Source organism: Paramacrobiotus metropolitanus, unplaced genomic scaffold (assembly GCF_019649055.1).
Source record: "Paramacrobiotus metropolitanus isolate TYO unplaced genomic scaffold, Prichtersi_v1.0 Parri_scaffold0000391, whole genome shotgun sequence".
NCBI lineage: Eukaryota > Metazoa > Tardigrada > Eutardigrada > Parachela > Macrobiotidae > Paramacrobiotus > Paramacrobiotus metropolitanus.
The window spans coordinates 1-20216 of NW_026570611.1; the positions used below are offsets into that span (position 1 = coordinate 1).

The following is a 20216-nucleotide window of genomic DNA, read 5'->3' on the forward strand; positions in this document are numbered from 1 at the left end:
TAAGTATATATCGATAAATTACCGTACGGTATCGTCGGTATGTACAATGCATATAATAATATGTACTTGTATTCAAGGAACATCTTCGGCTACGTCTCTACGTTTCTTAAATGTATATTTTATCAGTCGTTTTCCCATTCCCATTCCCATTACGAAATACCATTCCCAACTACTGTTCTGTTTCCCAAAACCAATACCAATACCATTACCAATTCCCAATACCAATTCCCGATTCCCATTCCCAGGGTTTATTATTACCCCGGAATCTATCTATTGCAACAGTGCAACACTGAATCCAGCTAAATCAGATTTATATTTGGCTACGCGGTAGAGCATGTAAAGCTGATGACAATTGCACATAGCGTCTGCTTATAACTATGTGCGCCGTGCATGCATGCATGCGTGACATTTTGTGTAGCTATTAAAGAGCACATGCTCGTATTATTGATGAATCGAGCCGCCTGCCTCAGTGGCATAACATCCATTATCATGAGCACTCTGAGTCTGATCAGCGAGCAGTTATGTCTAATTTATTTTTGGAACCCTTAATTTTAATTATAAATCATTAAATTTTGAAACTAATCGTGCAGTACTTGCAAAATGCAACTGTTCCCTCCGTCGACGACCACATTTCTAGCCTTTATCTTGTGAGTTACCCTAATATACCTAATTAGTTCCATAACTACGTATCGCTCCACTACCAGTACGTTGGAAATTGCTTCTGAGTATCTCGATCTAAACGTTTCGACGACCTACAAGTGCTCCACTGCAGATCTTGACCGAATTAGTTTGTTAATTTTTCCTACTGCATCCTGCAATCACTGAAATCCGCATTTCTTTGGCAGTTTGTACGGTAAGCTGCAGCCTGTAGAACAAATAAATTTATTACAATTTGTATATCATTATATCGTACAATTGGAAAACTAAAATTATATCTATATCCTATATTCTTTGCAGTACCCACGATTTACTGTTAATTTTAGCAAGTCAAGAAATACTACAATTACTATAAAGTGCAAACTGTTGCAGATGCTGTAGATACAACTTTTGCTCATATTTCTAAAAAATTTAAAGCAACACTGCAACAGGATCATACTCGTACAATGTACGACAAAAAGAGGTTGAACCGATCAGTCGGTCCGCGGTTCAAAATAACCTCGCAACGACACGCCACCACTAAAACTTGGACGCTTACTTACTACTTTCAGACGCTCGCGCTCCGTGAATATCAAAGTGCAGCTATACGAGTTGCATATCAAAAGGTGTAGAAAAAAATTTTTTGATACTAAACCTGTGGCTGTTTATGGCGAACAGCACAAATTCTAGCCATTTTGCTTTCTCGTAGGCACAGCATAGGATCTGTGCGCATAACCGTTTGTCTTGCAATCAATGCTTAAGTCTATGGGAAAGCAAAATGGCTAGAATTTGTGTTTTTCGCCATAAACAGCCTTTCGCGACGTGCTTGATGATGAATTAACGGTGTGCCCTGAGTTTGTTACTTGTTGCTAAACACAGGGTGTAATGCTCTGAAGAACTGCTGGCATTGTCGCCTGCGCACCGAGCGAGATGGCTGCATGTATACTGCCATAATTAATTCATTATTGCCGATGCGGACACGCCGGCGCAGTGGACAGCGACGGCGTGGTCGCCAGTGCTGGCACATCAGGCCAGCACGATCAGTCAACCGGCGTTGGGGTGCAGACAGTTAAACTGCGTTCCAGCGAAACGATCCCCTGCTCAACCGGTTATGTGGACGGCGACCGCGACTTCTTCCCCTTTGACTCCACAGAGGTCACGGCGCGCCAGATCCACATGGGCAGCGTCTGGTCGTTGCCGTTCTACAGGGAGACTTCTGGCAACCGAGTTTGCGACAACGTCCCAGCGTGCGTGGCACTGAGTGACGAAGAGAGCGGGCCGTTGCGCTTCCCAGCCCGGCGTCTTTTTCGGTTACCACCAGCAGACGTAAAACGCTGTAACTCTTAACGGCCAACTCAAATGGTGTCTTGCGCTTACCATTCTGTGGGACAAAAAGGGAATTCTTTTTCTGATGCCGGCTGGTGTCCTCATCCGGCAGCACGACACCATCACGGAGCAGAATTTTTTTCACTGTTTGTTAGCAAACGCACCACATTTGAAACTCGCTTGCAAGCGAGTTGTATGAATTAGCGACGACTATTTGTACAAACGGACAAGTGCCGTGCCATTCGTTTGTGCTAAGCATTTGAATTACTTTCGCAAAAACGTGTATCATCTTGATACATCTGTTTTTCTCAATAGCCTTTAACTTTTGAATTCTGTAAACATGGTAGGAAGTACGTACGCCGGCATAGCATACCACGGAAGAAAAATGCAAAATTGTAGTTGTGTGCTGTCTGTAGTTCGTTTTTAATTGTGATCCATCAGTTTTACTTTTACGACATCGGGCCATTAAGGGTTCGGACTGATCCCATGTTATCGAATAGATGTTGATGGGCAAAGTTACTTATGTGGCTTTTTTAATAAATTCAATACATATGTACTGTTCTGCAGGTTCCTTGCTCGTAAAGATTTCAGTGTCACCTTTCTGCATCAATCGTTGACCGGCGTACGAGCAAGAGCTATACGAGTATCGTTCGACTACCCTAGCTAGCTTTCAAATCTTGTTGCGGTCGGGAGTATTTCTGTCACAATGACTGCAAGAAGCGCGGGACCGTCGTTTCGACGCCTGTTGGCGGGCCCCAAGGGAATCAACTACCTGAACACCGTGGTGGTGTGGATCGAGAACTGGACATATTGGTTGGGATACATCCAGGACATTTGGGAAGAATACGTCTACGTTGATTTCGACTGCTCCACAGTCGGTGCCTGCTGGATTCACTCTTCGTGCGTGTGGCCGCTGCAGTACTGGCAAGACAGCCCAGGCTACTCTTTTCGTAATTATCGATCGACACCGATATTTGTCGCGCTGCGCGATGAGCCCGGCGGACCTTTGCGTTTCCGCTCAGCTGTGGCTGTATGGGATTCGGATAGGGAATGCGGCAAGACATACATCCGTGCGGAAATAGTGGAAGAAGGCAGCGAATCTCCGGTTGCGGGCGGCGTGGAAGTAGTGGACCACTGGCAAGCGATCAGCCGGCTGCCCTTTGACGAGCCTTCGCTGCTGGGCCGAACTGAAGGACTGCTGTACATTAAGCACGTGATTCCCTTGACCAGAGCGCAGTTGGCCGTCAACACAGCTGCCGACGCAGCACGCCTAATTCAAGAGCTTCTTGACGCGTACAGAACACAGGCATCGGTGCATCTGTTGAATGCGGACTTACGTAAGCTTTGTCGCTTTCATCTACGCATCGGCGAGGATGGATGCACGGTGATGATTATCGCCAACCGGACCGACAGCGACGCCACGGAGCGGACGCAGCAAATGTTGTTGCGCATCTTGGAGAACCATGCGTCTGCCACAGGACATCCGCCGGCAATGGCTCACATTAGCGATAGCACGGGAATGCCGTGCGCCGTACAGTTAGGTCAGTGTTTGATGAGTGGACTAAGTATGTACATTATGGACTGCACATTAAGTACACTGAATGCCTGCCTACATTAGCCACGGGACCATGGAAGCAGGGAGCCGCATCGCGTGCATTCGTTAGCCAGGACACTGCCAACTGGCGAAACCGTGCTTTTGCACTGCAATGTAGTGAGTAAGTGTATGCTGTTGTCCCACAGGTATGGAGTCCGACACCGTCGACCAAACAGCCGCCCTCTCTCACCTTCCGCCGGAAATCTCCCTGGCCATTCTGACTGGTCTGGACGTGCACAGTCAAGCGAACGCTAAACGGTAATGTCGAGCGCTGCTGCTCTACAACTGTACCTGGTTGTTTTGCCGTGTTCGTGGCCGTGTATATCTACCGAGTAATCAGTCCTTTTAATTTACCGCACAGAATGCTAGATGAATCGTTGACCAAGTTTACCAGACTGCAATGCTGCAAAAATTGAAGTTACTCGTAAGATGCTGCTGCGCGCTTTTGCCAGGTGTTCACTTCTCAAAAGTAAAATTGCAATTGAGGGACATGATTGTAACAAAACGGTAATAGTAATCGAAAAGGTCACAGTAGCATACGTTAATCATGTAAAATGTCTGGTAGAGCAAACGTCTAAGCGGTTTCAGTGTTTTACATAGTACACTCTCGAGTAACACTGCTAAATTTAGTAATCGATCTAGACGTGAGCAGAAATAAAAGTATCAGCAGAGTCAGTTGCACACTGCAGTGTTCCGGTAGGGTGTGCGGCCTGTGGCAACGGATACTGAGCGATCCCTGCTCGGGGGAGCATCTCACAGTTCTGGTGGAAAACGTAGAAGCGACCGAAAGCGATGATCACCGGTGCTATCATACAGCCTGGATGCTCATCCGAACGATAACAGCCGCCACGAGGAGCGTGGCCATCGTAGCTCGCCAAGATAACCCGCACAGTAAAGGCATCGACAACCGTGCCATGATGTGGGAGTGGCACATCTTGGACTTAGCAATAAACATTAAATGGGCCATGAACATCATGCCGCCGTGGGTGGTGCTAAAATCCTTTCAGTTGGAATATAACAATACGGGCTATGTTGATGATAATCTGGAATTTCTACGATTACATTGTCAACGATTCGTCATGCTCAACTGTAGACTGTCAAAATGGTTCGCTTATTCGCTGTGGAGAGTCATCTACGATCCGTCGATATTTCCTCCACTGATACCGCTACCGGCACGCGAGCGACGCTTCCTCGTTCCCTTCGACTTACGCAGACAGAAGTTGCCCATTGACAATATGGAAATCCGATTAGACAAGCTGGTTATGCAGTGTGCGGACGAGCGGGAGCACTTCATCAGTCGCTTCATGTGGGGCGTAGACGCGCACTGTGTGCCCATCCCGGAGGAAGTGTACAGCAGAGTGGCGAAGGTGCACGCGCGCTGGCAGCGCAGTCTGGCGTACCCAGCTGAATGGCAGACCATCCGCAAGTACCTCAGCATGTAAGTGCTTCCCTCGCTCAGTCGTACGTAGTAACTGTTATGTCGTTTGGAACCGTGGCCCTTTAACAGATACACCGAGCATCTGCAGCTGCTTAGGTATTGTCTGCAGGTACAGCGGATTCCATGCCGACGGCAGTCCACGGACGTGGGACGATGTGGACCTCAGGAGGATGGACGTGCGCCAACTGAGCAAGCAGGCGCTCCTCAGCATCGACGCGGCGTTTGGCGTTCGGCCTTTTACCGGGAGTTCTGTCAGCACTGCGAACCAATCTTAACCATCCCCGTTTCACTACCAGCCAGCTTTAGCATGCCAAGCTGTAATTATTGTTACCCTTGCCGGAAATGGGCTACCTTGCTCGAATAAGACTAATTAGTGAATTAAATAAAAAGCTCAGCGCACCACCAAGCCACTGGTGGGCGTGTAACTTTTTATTAATATTTTTCTTTATTATTAGTACCGAACTAAAGGAGTCAACTCCTTTTAATGCAGATATCGTACCGGGCTCTTGAAAATTGTTTTGGTTAATTGTCTTCTACGCTTTTCGGTTTGGTTGTATGAGCTGATAAAAGTTACCCAACTTACTTACAGAAGCCAGGGAGTGCAATCTTAAAACCAGAAGAAGGATCACCATGCTACGGAGAATAACATACTAACCAGGGGTCCAGGGTACATTTTCCCCCTCCAAATTCAAAAAATTCTCATGTTTTGTGAAATGGTAGTTACTACCGTACTAACTGTAGTATGCTTAAAAATATTTTTATCTGCCATCGTCAAGGGGGAGTGGCAAGACAAAAGTTAGAAGTCTGCATGCTATCACTTACTGTGTAATGCAGTGCAGTATAAGTTATTCGTGATTATTATGTTTAACCTTTTGCAGCAGCACCGTGGTCTTTCACACAGCTGTCGCGTAGGATGTTAAAAAATATGCCCACTTGCTAGGGCTCGTGCCATTGCTGTCTTAGAGCATATTTTCGAAAATTTTTTATGAAGCGCAGCAGGTATGTGCTTGTTATTAGTACGGAAAGATTGTTTGCATAGCTTATTGTTTTTATTGTTTACAATTCTAATCGATGAACAATTCTTGAAAACGTGTACTCAAGCTGCAATGGCACGAACGCAAGTGGGCCTCTTTAATATCCCTACTTGACAGCTATCAGGCGTACGAGTCTGCGCGTGGTGCTCCGCCCATATGTGGCGTATTGCAGATTTCGACCAGGAAACGGCGGATTTCCGACCCGCAACGGTGGACAGCCATTTGAAACCGACACCGACACCGACACCGGTAAACTCGTGGTTTTAGGTCGACTTTGGTCGGAAATAGGTTGAATCTTGACTTCTCAACGGCCAAAATTAATTCCTAACACTAAATTTAAACTTTCAACGGATAGAAGTAAATTCTTTCGGAGAAACCGACCCAAAATTTTACTTTTGTCGGAGAAACCGACCCGTTAGGTCGACAAACTCAGCTAACAAAGGCTAACCGACAACAGGACGGAAATTGCTGCCTTTCTCATTTCTAACGGCGTTTTAACCGTCAGAAAAATTCTAAAATTCCTAAAAACTATTTCTAACGTATTAGAAATCAAAATTTCGACCAAATAAACTTTTTGGCCAACCGAAAATCAATTATTTTTCTTGCAAAAAATAGCGCGAAAATTCACAAATTTCCTTGTGACGTCAGAACGACCGGATTTTAGTACTTAGAGGGCAGCCAATCAGCGTGCAGAGGAAACTTCCCATAGCTTAACATAGGCGTAATTCATCGTTTTTGTGACTTTTGCACGCGGCTCGCATTCTGTGGCGTATGCAGTAAAGTGCAAGACCACTTAAACCTGTGACGTCATACTGGTCAGCTCAGTAGTACAGGACGTACATTCAGTATACAGAGTCATCAACAGACAACAATAACATCTCGTCGGACGATCCTGACCCACGGAAGTTCCTAAACAAAAGGAAGTTCCTTATTTCATCGAACATCCCCAAAGAAGGGATTGTTCGATTTAACGGTTAGAAACAACAAGTTTTTAAGGTTCAACCGGAACTGACCTGCTTTAAACCTCGATTCGATAACAATGTCGAATCCCAGGAAGAATAAATACGCCAGGGAGTATAACAACAGTTACTCCCGGCGTATATTCGTGACGGGCCCATACCAACTGCGGCACGCCGGTAGGGAATGAAGTCAGTTGTCCTCAACGGAATCAGTCAAGTGGGCTGAGGCAAGGGAGAAACGCAACGAGCGGATCCTCCTCGCCGACTCAAATCCAACATCGGGCGACAGTTTCTAGGACGCTTGGGATAAAACATTCCTTGAGCCCCAGGCTGACTCGGCAGCCCCTCCCACCCGACCGGAGGGATGCGGTTAAGCTGCGACAACATTGTCTTATGCCGGTCACGAGTGCTCATACGACGCACCGACCACTACAGACCCAACCGAAGGAACTCAAGTGTGCTCACAGGAAGCTTAAGACCCGGTAGCGACAACGACAGCCGCCGAGGCCGGACGCGAATCACCCAACTCGACGAGTGAAGCACAGAAGCCGACCTCCGAAGTCGGTCAACATCAACCGACAAAGGAAGTCGACCAACAGAAGGTCGACCAACCACTTATCAAAGAGGTCGGCCAGAAGTACCCGATCAAGGAAGTGGGTGTGAAGTCTATCAATATTGTAGTTAATGTTTATTAATTAACCACACACGAGTACGACAACTGAATGAATGATTGAAGTATAACACTAGTAAATACAGTAGTACTACACTGACAACATTGCTACGACAATACGCAATTATGTACGTACACTACAGTCGGTCAAACCCAACCGACCAGCCTGGAACAGAAATCAACCGTCAACAAGTCGGAAATTGGAGTCCAGCCGACCAAACCAACGGTCAGAAAGGAAGACATCGAGGCACCGCCACGAAGCGGCCTTCATCCAGGTGGATCACCGACCAACATACCGGCATCTATCGAAAGAGCCATTTCTCCGTCAAGTCGATCTTCGCCGACCGAAGGCAAATCGACTCGAGCAACAGAAGCTCAACCAACGGGTGAAGTCGACTACGTCGTCGACAAGTCGACCTGTCGACTTATCGAGGAAATCAATAAGTCGCCCTGTCAGCGTACCAATGAAGTTAACACCACCCATGCTCGAACTGGGCGGATCGGGCAGAGAGGGAACTCCGTCACCGACTGGCGAAGTTATCGGCCCGACGGAATCACCTCCCAACAGTACGGACGGTCTCTTCCAAACGCCAGAGAAGTCCCACATGGACATCACAGATACCAAGCCAGTGCACTTGAGTATACGGCACGGAAGTCGATTTCGGCAACACCGCCGGAGAAGATGCAGGATATCAACAAACTCCGAGAACGATGTCACAACTGATCACACAGATCGTGTTGGCCGACAAGATTGTGAACTCAACGGAAGTTTCGTGCGCACAGTCGGTAGAAACCGATCGAACGGAAGAAGTGGAAAACTGAGACGGCAGCGGCCAACCAAGGCAATTGCCGACCAACAACGCGAAATCGACCGACTGAGAGCCATACTTAAGCGCGTCGACGGACTATGTCGACATGACATTGACGAAGTAGCCTTACTTAATGGCAAGTTGGATCGGTCAACGGCTGCCGTCATCTAACTGAAGAGACAACTTGCCGACACGGAAAAGGAACTAGCCGATATACAAACAGCACTGGTCGCCTCAGAACAGGCAGCCGGACAGTTCCATGAAATGCTGAACCGAGCTAATAAAAAAGCCGAAGTCTATCGAAACGAAGTCGATCGGTACATAGTCAAAATGCAGCATGCCGACAACGAGGTCGACCAGCTCCTGCTACTGACTGACCGACTACAAGCGGAGTTAAAAATCCTTCTGGCAAGGAGCCGACAACAAACGCCGACTCACTCTGGCCATATCCGACCTCCACTGACCAGAAGACAGCCATCGCCGACTTGGAAGAAGCTAACACACAGTTAGCCGACCAAGTAAACGGATTGAACGACTACCTCAAAGAGGAGCAGAAACTCCGAGCCGAGCCAGGACGGTTTATGGAACGAAGTGGTTCCCACCCGGAGATTTGAGACCCGAATCGTTTGAACATGCGAGGATTCGACTTCTGTTGAGCGAGACCTCGGTCGCCTAACTTGGCCGACCAGGGCGCATATAACGACCAACAAGAGTCGATCCGCAGTCCAGCCGGCTACCCCCAAACAACAAGGTCGGGCGCCGCTGTATCGACCAACAGAAGGCCGACTGCATCCAAGAGGAATCCAACCTAACTCGTATGGCAGAGTTAACGATCTGCCAAGGGAATTTTATCCACTATCACCGTGAATGATACCGTTGCAATCGGCATTTCGTTCCCCTTTTTTCGACCGCTTACTAATTATTTATTTAACTGCACATTATTAGCTAAAGTTATTTATATATTGTACATTCGCTGTGTTGGAGCGGATTTATTACTGGATTTCCCGAGTATTACTCCACCTTCTCCTTCCCCACGACGGCGGTGCGGCGCTGGAGCGACGAAGTGGTCCCCTTGAGCGATTTCCGCAGCGCCCTACCGCCAGCCGGCGACCCCTTCGAATGCCGCTACGTGAACCTGCAGCACCCCTTCGATCTCTTGCAAAACATCGCCAAGAGCGTCTCGCTGACTACTTTCGTGGTGCTGCTGCGCTGGCTGTGGGAGGAAGTCGCCGTCTTCCACCTGCGCGCTCTGAACCTTCTCCAGCTGCTGGAAACGTAGCACGAATATGTGGCGCCGTCGCCCGTCATGCTGCAGCTGTGGACCGGCGCCGCCGCGATTCCTTTTGACCAATGGGCGCCCCAGGTCACGGAGTTGGTGCGCCGGAGGATGGTGAAGTTCCTCAATGTGACTGCCCCCTGCAGGCGGCCAAGGGTAAGTTGGAATTTGCTTTTGCCATTAATTGGTTATCTGAACCAGTTTCTTTGCATTTATTTCTAATCATTTTCTCATTAAATGGTTTTAATGATTTACGTTTTTGTAGCTTATCACTTTTGTAATTTACAGCTTATCATTGATGGCTAATTTGTGCGACTTCCCGCTCCAGGTGGCCAGCGGTGAGTGACATTTTCTTCTCCAGCAATGGATTTTCTGAACCAATTAAATTAGTTTTATTTTGGTCATTTGTGTATGCACTGATTTTAATAATGTACGTTTTTGTAGTACATTACTTTTGTAATTTACTGCTTATTATTGGTGGATAATTTGTGCGACTACCCGCTCCAGGTGGCCAGCGGTGAGTGTGACATTTTTTCTCCATTAATCGATTTTCTGAACCAATTAAATTAGTTTTATCTTGGTCATTTTCTTATGCACTGATTTTAATAATTTATGTTTTTGTAGTACATTACTTTTGTAATTTACTGCTTATTATTGGTGGGTAATTTGTGCGACTGCCCGCTCCAGGTGGCCAGCGGTGAGTGTGACATTTTTTCTCCATTAATCGATTTTCTGAACCAATTAAATTAGTTTTATTTTGGTCATTTTCTTATGCACTGATTTTAATAATGTATGTTTTTGTAGTACAGTACTTTTGTAATTTACTGCTTATTATTGGTGGGTAATTTGTGCGACTGCCCGCTCCAGGTGGCAAGCGGTGAGTGCGACATTTTTTTCTTCATTAGTTGATTTTAGTAGGCCAATTAATTTAGATTTGTTTTGGTACTAGTAATTTTTTCATGCATTAATTTTACTAATTTATGTTTTTGTAGTACAGTACTTTTGTAATTTACTGCTTATTATTGGTGGGTAATTTGTGCGACTGCCCGCTCCAGGTGGCAAGCGGTGAGTGCGACATTTTTTTCTTCATTAGTTGATTTTAGTAGGCCAATTAATTTAGATTTGTTTTGGTACTAGTAATTTTTTCATGCATTAATTTTACTGATTTATGTTTTTGTGGTACATTACATTTGTAATTTACTGCCTATTATTGGGGGGTAATTTGTGCGACTGCCCGCTCCAGGTGGCCAGCGGTGAGTGCGACATTTTTTTCTTCATTAATTGATTCTAGTAGGCCAATTAATTCAGATTTATTTTGGTACTAGTAATTTTTTCATGCATTAATTTTACTAATTTATGTTTTTGTGGTACATTACATTTGTAATTTACTGCCTATTATTGGTGGGTAATTTGTGCGACTGCCCGCTCCAGGTTGCCAGCGGAGATTGTGACCTTTTTCCTCCAATAACTGATTTTCTAAACTGATTTATTTGCATTTAATTACTATTTTTTCGTAAGTTATTTTTAATGATTTATGTTTGTTAGTGTAATATTTTTCTAATTTGCTGCTAACTATTAGTGGCTGATTTGTGTGATTGCCCGCTGCAGGCGGCCAACGGTGAACTGAAAAGTTTTTCTCTATTAATTGATTTTTAAGCCGATTTATTTGCATTTATTACTCGAGTCTGTATTTCTGTCCGTTTTCGTACAAATTATTTTTATTATTTTATGTCTTTTTAGTATGCTATTTTTGCAATTTACTGCTTATTATTGGGTGCAGGTTTGCAGATCTTGTTGTGGAAATGTAAGTTTGGGCATCATTTTTCTTGAATGTTCTCTGCATATTTTATACCGTTTAATAAATAATTTAATTGCTTGCTGTTTTTCGATTATGTAGTTTATGAACTATGCAAGCTCTGAGTTGTATTAAAAAATAATGTTTTAATAATTTTTTTGCAGTTTGAACTTTCTGAACCTTTTTGTTTAATTTTGAATAAATTATTGGCGCTCGAGGAAAAAAATCGCGAAGTTAAATTTGTCTTGGATGTTCCTTCGCCAGATGGCTAGCAGGTTTTTTGTAAATATCAAATGTTGCTGCATTATTCGTGAATTCCTAATTTTCTTGACAGATATATTTTCTGGAGATTGTTCTATGAATTTATTTTTTCTTACAAAGTTCTTGAATAAAATAATTTGATTAATTGAATAAGGCGGACTGTTGAGTGTGCATTGTTTTGTTTTCCATGCTGCAGATGGCGTGGCCAGCATCAGCTGCGAAACGCGGCGTTTTCAGCAGATCGGGCGGATTGTGGAGGAATTGGAGTGCCGCCTGCAGCAGCGCACCTGGCTGAACCGGCGCACCTACCGCAAGGCCGTGCTGCAGAAGCGGCCGGGGACGCTGCTGGGTCTGGAGGAGCAGTGGCGGCTGGAGTGCCAGGTGGCCGAGCGAATCGCCGAGACTGCCGGGCGGCCGGTGGACCTGCACTTCCGCCTCACGCTCCTCCACAACGCCGTCGAGACGGAGCGGCTCTGCATCTTCCTCGCCGCCGAGGAGTCCTCGAATGATCTCCAGTAAGAACGCATTTTCAACTGTTTCAGCACAATAGTTACGCGAGAGATTCGCTTCAATAGGAAATTGATTTTTGGTGTTTTTTTCTTGAATTTTTATCGCGTATTTATCCGATTATCTTCTGTATGTATAGCCAAGTTTACTTTTTTTCCAAAAATCGCTATTTTATTCCGTACGCAAACAGCAGATTTTCCACGATCATAATAATTGTACGCTGAAGCGTACACCGTTACATTCGTTAAGTAACGGACCAACGAGGGTATCATTTATCGCCGACTGACCATGAAAACAGCCACGACAGTATTTTTCTTAGTAACGTTTTATGACGGCAATGTGTACGCTTCGCATGCCGTATACAACATGGAACAAAAAAACCACAGCCCCTTTTAAAGAATACGCCAGTCAAAAAAATAAACCTTCCCGCTAGATCTAAAAACATCCATAAAAACACCGTCCAGTACTAAAAAAATATTATAACACAGTCGGAAAAAGATCCATACACAGATTCTGTTGACGTTTAATAACCACAGTCGAGACGAATTTTCGAATTCTAGACTTGAGAAATTAATTCTGTTAATTAACGCCCGCTCAAATCCTTCCGCAGTTCAATGGCGCTGCAACAAAAAAGCCACAATTAACACTAAGAAAACAATGTCCTTGATCATAGCTCAATAAGAAATTTAGAAACTCCTGATGATTTCAATTTAATCCGACTTTTAACAGAAGTAAATATCAATTAAAAATTCATTTCTGAAATAGCAATTTTGGCGCTCGATCGGGATGCAATAATTATCGAAAAATAGAAATTCACAACGACGTGAAAAAGAGAGGGCGAGAAAAATTAATTATCCATAATAAAGCCAGAAAAACTCAAAATGCTATAAAATAATGTATTTTATAAGAGAGAAATAAAGGGAAAGTAAAGTAAAGGAAACTAAAGTAAAAAGTAACAGCGAGAAAAACACATTTTTCCTTAGAATAATTGCTAAATCATTTGGAAATAATTATCTGGTAATTATTATGTAACAACGATTACTACGTAATTATCAGGTAATTATTAACGATTAAATAAAAAAAAAATTTCATCGCACAAATTTAATTGTAAAAAATAAAACACGTTCCGGAAATATTGCTAAATTCCTCGTATTTATTAAAAACAATCGGGTAATTATTATGCAGAAATATTTACTAATTATCGGTTAATGAGTAAGGATTAAAATCCAAATACTCCGCACCTACTACGTAAACTACACGAAATAAACAAACCAGATTCCCAACTAACTGCGAAAGTACTTGTTTTCCGCTGTATCGGGTACCCATTATGCGAAAATTATTATTAATTATCAAGTGATAATTAACGATTAAAATATGAAAAAAACTCAGCACGCATATTTACTACACCAGATAAAACAAACCACATTCCGGAATAATTGCTAAATTGTTGTGATAATCATCAGAGGATTATTACCATTAAAATTGAAATAACGTTAAGCCATGTCTGTACAACTAATAAATTAAGCAACCAGTATAAATAAAATCAGTAACCGGATAAAACATGGATGTTGGCTTACCGTCGTTCTTTACAGAAAAACTTCCGCATCCACATCCATTTCCGCCACTTCGTCCTCTTCTAACATGTTTTGGTCCAAAAACTGCGGGATAATCACTGGAGATTCTAAGAAAAACAGTAAAAACGGTCAGAATGGCTAGCAGAATAACAGCTGAAAAATCCCAGATATCACTGCTGGTTATACCTGGAGCGGCACGGACGCACGCCACACTATTCTGATACAACCGCTCGTCCACAATCGCATTAGGCTGCAGGTATGAAATGCCATTTCCTTCATTATTGAACGTTCTGCAAACAAACATACATCAGCTGCACACGTACACATCACTGACGAAATGTAGCTTACATTATTGTAAGGTGTCAGTACACGTTGGGTTTACGGGAACACTAAACATATGTCGTATACGGCAGTACGATTGTAGTGCACTGGCTTCTAATGCTTAAGCACACATTGTAAATGAAACCTGCGCCTCCTTCCGTCGCGGCTCAGTTATCTGATTATCTCATCCGTGGCGTAGCGCGCCGCAGTATGCACAAATAGCCCAACACAATAAATCTCGGATTAATCGCAGCTGCAGCGCAAACTTGCTTAAGAAACATGCTTTGACTGTACTTACTGTCTTTTGTTGCCCATGGCTTTGGGAATGTCGCGAAGTCCCGGAAGGGGCTGGATGCGGATACGGAATAATCCTGATTCTGTGGGAAACCATAAATTGGGAGCGGTAATCTGCCCAATCTGATCATCCAAAACGTGCAGACGGAAGCGCTGAATCAGCTCGTTTACATGTCTATTGCGGTCCATAAGAAAATCAGCCGCTTCCTGTTCGTCTACAAACCAATGACACTTTAACACGTGCCGGTCATTACAACAAGCACTGCAGGACTTACTGATCTGAAATTCTAAGTCCTGTCGGGGCAACTCCAGCGGACCACCGGGAACCGCGGGATTGGCCGGAGGTTGGACGCCGGGGAGACGTTGGCGCGCGCCACCACCGGCACCTGGCGGCAGACCACCCGGGGGCGCCCCCTGCATCCGTCCCTGTACCGGTTGTCCGCGCAAGATGGGAGGCGCCGCGGGCGGTCCGCGCAGGATGGGAGGCGCCGCGGGCGGTCCGCGCAGGATGGGAGGCGCCGCGGGCGGTCCGCGCAGGATGGGAGGCGCCGCGGGCGGTCCGCGCAGGTTGGGAAGCAGCGCCCACTGGAAGAGAGGCAGTGCCGGCGGTGGCCACATCAGCGGAGGCATTGCTGGCGGTGCCCACAGAAAGGGAGGCGGGACCGGCGGTCCGCCCAGGATCACACCTGGCGGAGGCGGTTCCGGAGGACGTGGAGTTCCCTGTGTCACCAGCATGATAGGGGGGTGCGCCGAGGCCGGATACGGACGGATCTGACCGCGGATATCCGGGAAGAACCGGGTCGGCGGGGGCGGGGCCGAGGTCGGCGACGGGCCGCCGAAAGCGCGCCCAAACTGGAAATAGCCGGATGATGAGGGAGCGGCCTGGGTCTCCATTCGGGGCGGCCCTCGACCAGCCGGATTTTGGTGAACATCGGTGCCCGGTGTCCGGGGGCGCAGGCTGGAGTGGCGCTGTACCACCTGGACAGCGTCCGTCGGCTGGGAGCTTCCTGGATGGCCGGGGAACGGATCGGACCTGATGGCAATAATTGCGCTAGTTTATTATGACTCGCATGTCTGAACATATGCAAAACTGTCTGCTCAACGAGAAACTGAATATATTTGTACGCAGGTATATGAAGGAGCGTAATTTGTAAGTACGCATAAATTCACCAACTGATTTCGTTAATGACTTTGAATTTATTAATTTTCATAACAGACAGTCGCTACGCGGTATCACTGGTATTTACTGTACGCGTGTCTTAATTGCTGTCAATGTGCGAAAAGTAAAGGTGAAAGAAACGGTTTAATTGAAACATCAATCCGGTATAAATGTAGTTTAATGTACTTTATCAGGCACATTAATTCTGATAAATATTGTACTCGTACTTTACACGGTAATACGAGTCACGAACGATACTAGTCGTGTCGTACCAGTACAGTAATTAACGTTAAAAGGTAACAAATCTAATTCATGAAATCTTTTAACAACACATTAAATAATCGAAATAATTATTCTAATTATTATTAACTTCTAATTATTAATCGGAATAATTAATATTAATCGAATAATTATAACTGGCACTCACGTAATATGATAATCTTAAATTCAGTACTGCAGCCAAGAAAATTTACTCGTGAACAGCGGTATAATCGACCTTCACCGAACTGCCGAATATTCATTTTTTATATTATTATTTATACTGCATAAATTTGGTACACGTACCGGTTGTCCACCTGTGCAACGGGGAAGGGTTCCATCGGGGTGGAGCGAAGCGGCTGCGGTCCCGGCCCACTCCCGGGCGGATATCCCGACGTCATGCGCATTCCCTGATCGCCGAGCACGCCGGCCCCAGCGTTCCCGCCGCCCGACTGCTGCGCGGGATAGAAGGAGGCGTGCTCAGAGGGCGATGGCGTCGGGGCCGACGGCGGTGGCCGGCCAGCAGTGGAGGCGCGCCCAGCAACCGGGGCATTCGGTGCCGGACGAGGCGGTCCCGTGGGAGAAGGGCTGCGGCTGCGGCTGCGGCTGCGAGCGCGCCGCAGGGGGGAAACCGGACCTCCGAGGATCGTCGCCTGGCGAACAGCAGTGCGGGCCGTGGGGGTCTCGTGCCGCGGGGAGTGGGGAGGGACGCTGGCCAGGGCTCCCAGTGCTAATCTGTAACCCGAACAGGGTTGTTTGGGCCTGTCAAACTCCCCTGTTCGGGACCAGAAAGCTCAAGTCCGAGGTGCCATTGTGCGGGCCAGAGAGCTCAGGCCTACCGGCAAACGGGCGGAAGGCCTATTTGTAGACCCACTCTGAGCAAGTTCTGGTTCCGCCTGGGCCTATCTAAACACGATATGCAACGGCGTTCGGGCCCAGTCCAAACATTAAATTTATTTAGAATTTCAGTTGCTTTTTTATTTTGTATTTTACTTAAATCCAACGCTTTACATGACTTAGAAGCTTTATTATTAAGTGACATAATAGGCTTTATTAATATTTATTGTAGCGCATCACATGCACTGATCACAAGTCTGCATTAATCACGGCATAAACATGGAAAAACAGGATGCACAGCGGTTATATGTACATTCATTTCTCAATATTTCGGCTCAATAATTTCGTAGTTAACATTCGCATCAGCTTTGCTCGAAGGCACATCCGACTTGATGGCATACAACTTCTCTCCCAAGTTCTTCTCCTCGGAAATATTTCGCAGCTTCAGTGGGTTCATGCGCGTGCTGGCAGCGGGCAGGCGTTCGGGAAAAATTTTCATCGGAAAGGGAGAATTTATGCGCAAGATCCTGAAATTAAATATTATATTTATTAGTCCACTTATTAGTAATAAAATAATGGTTTTATAATAATAAAATAATGATAATAATAATAATAATGATAACAATAATAATAAAATAATGATGTAATAAAATAATGATTTTATTACCTTTAATCAATAATTTATTGCATTTTGAAATTAATGAAATTGGACTACAAACAATTTGGATTTTCTTCGCAAACGAAAACTTCACACCCACAATTCAATACAGGTTCGACAATAATTAATTATTTAAAACTTAAAACAAGGGTAATAACGTGTCGCATCAGTAAAACTTTAGTAAAAAGAATTCCCAATGCAAATAAAATATACAGTATCTTTGATGTTTGCATGTTGATATTAATACTCAACACTGTATTCGAAGTACTTATAACGCACGCACCTGCATGGGATCATCTTGTTTTCTAATTTTCTAATATTTCACATGTTCCGGAACTTCCATGCTTGATCCTAAACCATGGGAGGCTTCGACAAGTTGGATCTTCAGTGGAAAAGAGGTTTTTGACAATCAGTGAACTGACGCAAGTCGAGAGCTGGCAAAACCACTAACCGTTGCAACAGCAAAGGCTTAACTCACACAATCACAGCGCAAAAACAGCAATCTTAACCATTTCCCAGGAGCAATCGTTATAAGTTTCATATATACAAAAATGCCTTCGTGATTACAACAATTCCGTAAAGCAAAAACAGAGGTCTGAGAAAAATCAAGTTGGGAACTTGGGAGAAGAGCAGTTTATAATTTATTGCTATAAGTTTGCAATTTGCAGAAACAATCACTACCAGCACTAACACGCTACACTGATGTGTAATAAGTACAGTATGGTGCGTCTACACTGCAGCAACGGTAGCACCGCCTCAAGCGCGGGAAAAGCAAACTACCCCGGCAGGCAGTTCAGATCGTCCATCAAAATGTTTCAGTACATTGTATTGTAATAATATTTATTTAATTACTTGCTGAATAATTTTGTTGATGTAATTTTGTTAGCTTTTAACTTGGAATTTGTGTAATTATTTATGATTTTCTGGGCCAGAATATTTCAGCACTACGCTGGGCAAGTTCTTCCCACGAATCTGAACCAGATCTGGCCCACAATACGTTGGCCCGGAAATGCCATTATCCTGGAACAGAAAATGCTCCGGATAGGCCAGAGTGTTTCGTGCCCCGATCGGGCTTGATTTCGTTTCTAGAAATTGCACTGGGCTGGCTGATTGTGGACACTGGAGAAGGCCAAGATAGAGGAAGAGGAAGGTGGATCGCTGACGCCGGCCTCCGTGGTGGGCATGTCGCTGGACTCGCTGCTGTCGGATGAGGATTTCTCCGCCATATCAGGAAAGAGTTTCAAACAACCAATCACTAACCTCCGACTGATGACACCCAGCTATCCCTGCAAACACACAATATCATTCGCTTGATTATTCAGTATTTTCGCCTGAAATTCCCTGATTAATAACACCATTTCGCAGCAACGCAAGCCAATAAACGCGCGAGAAACCGAGAAACCACAAAGCTCTACACTCGATTTTTGAAGATAGTGCCGTCAGAGAGATCCTGCATAACTTATCGATGGCCATAAAATGAATAAACGGTAAACCGTGTTCCATTCAGAAACTGCCAAACGCACTCACTTTGCAACAATTCAGGGAAACGGTTCACGACTTCAAAACTCTTGGAAAACAGAAAAAAGATAACCCGTGTACAGTCGGTCGTTGATTTGTTCACAGCTGGCTTGCAGAGTAGCAGTCGCTCTAAAATCAGATCGTAAACTGATAAGCAAAAAACTCCAGGGACCAGTGCACTGAGTGCAGCGACTCCATTGCACTGCCTGATGTCCATCCACAGCTAGCTGCAGTACTTACAAAGACGGCCCCGCCCAAACTGCGTGAGGTGGCAGCTACTTGTGCAATTCACGGAAAAGCGGCTGCTGCTCTGTAAATGCAACCAGACTTCAACCATTTACCCGTCCAACCAAAATTGTGAAAGAAGTACTTAATGCCTACAAAACGATGTAAATAAATCACTAATAGAAAACTACAATAAAATTTGGTATTGCAGTGGTTAAAAATGGACCACCTGGTGGAGCAGCGGATGATTGCGGTGGCCATTCAGTACACGCGGCGGCTTCTTCCTCTCCACTGCACGACCGCCCCCCGGTGACGGCGACAGCATTGTCCGTTTGTCCGATGCCTGATTGTCATCCTTTTAATTACATCCGAAAGAACAATGTTTTTTTTTCCGAAAGAGCAATGTTTTTCAACATTGCAGAAACTTAAATTAAACCGACAATATACAAAGGTCTCATTTTTTTAGGAATTGTTTCAGAAAAGTAGGCGGGTTTGACGATTGGCCAGGAAAAGAAAATTTGATTTTACTCATTTTTGACAAAAATTGTTGCTGTTCAGTTAAGGACATTCATGTAGCTTACGTTATCGTTTCGGGTCTAGGGGTTGGTTGTTTCTAGTTTTTTTTAGCGGAAGGGATCTGTAAAATTTATTTAAATTTGAATAATACGGTATGCTGTAAAATAATGAGAAAACCTGAATAAAATAAATAAAATGAATTTGATGTTGGCAGTATGTTTGACAAATTACAAAAACTCTAATAATATTGTAAACGAAAACGTATTTAACTGGCAATGAAGACAAAATTTTAAATCACCCATAGAAAAATTAAATCGATTTTTTTCTTATTAGCAAATAGCAATGCATTATAAAAATAAAAAATGCCAATAAAAATTGCGAAGAAAGCCCGTGATAATTATGCCCTGTTAAGTTAAAGTTTCATTAATAACTTAAATCTAACAAATAATTAATATTTGGATATTTTTAGTAACTGCAGAAAAGAACACCAAAAACCGAAACTATATGCCAGAAAAAGCATGAAGTAATTATTGTTATTTTGTAGCAATAAA

At 44.6% G+C, this 20216-nt stretch overlaps 4 protein-coding genes and 1 long non-coding RNA gene across 5 annotated transcripts; 3 read left to right on the forward strand and 2 right to left on the reverse strand.

Annotated features, from left to right (window-relative positions):
* Nucleotides 1-502: 502 nt before the first annotated feature.
* Nucleotides 503-4574, forward strand: LOC129602306 (uncharacterized). The gene is made up of 5 exons (XM_055501303.1): nt 503-853; nt 2530-3503; nt 3703-3814; nt 4257-4465; nt 4564-4574. The coding sequence occupies exons 2-5, from the start codon at nt 2669-2671 to the stop codon at nt 4572-4574; spliced, it is 1167 nt and encodes a 388-aa protein (XP_055357278.1). The 5' UTR covers nt 503-853; nt 2530-2668.
* A 55-nt stretch (nt 4575-4629) lies between these two features.
* Nucleotides 4630-5380, forward strand: LOC129602308 (uncharacterized). The gene is made up of 2 exons (XM_055501305.1): nt 4630-4994; nt 5104-5380. The coding sequence occupies exons 1-2, from the start codon at nt 4636-4638 to the stop codon at nt 5267-5269; spliced, it is 525 nt and encodes a 174-aa protein (XP_055357280.1). The 5' UTR covers nt 4630-4635; the 3' UTR covers nt 5270-5380.
* A 4168-nt stretch (nt 5381-9548) lies between these two features.
* On the forward strand, nt 9549-14021 carry LOC129602302 (uncharacterized). The gene is made up of 4 exons (XM_055501299.1): nt 9549-9898; nt 10031-10080; nt 11995-12313; nt 13898-14021. Exons 2-4 carry the CDS (start codon nt 10041-10043, stop codon nt 14019-14021), a joined length of 483 nt encoding a protein of 160 aa, XP_055357274.1. The 5' UTR covers nt 9549-9898; nt 10031-10040.
* On the reverse strand, nt 14018-16953 carry LOC129602303 (basic proline-rich protein-like). The gene is made up of 6 exons (XM_055501300.1): nt 16923-16953; nt 16218-16686; nt 14770-15527; nt 14499-14709; nt 14082-14169; nt 14018-14032 (listed from the first exon to the last, which is right to left on the reverse strand). Exons 1-6 carry the CDS (start codon nt 16951-16953, stop codon nt 14018-14020), a joined length of 1572 nt encoding a protein of 523 aa, XP_055357275.1.
* Nucleotides 16953-17729, reverse strand: LOC129602307 (uncharacterized). Its single transcript, XR_008692382.1, has 2 exons — nt 17690-17729; nt 16953-17275 (listed from the first exon to the last, which is right to left on the reverse strand). It is a non-coding gene; the product is annotated as an uncharacterized LOC129602307 (long non-coding RNA).
* Between the last annotated feature and the right edge of the window lie 2487 nt (nt 17730-20216).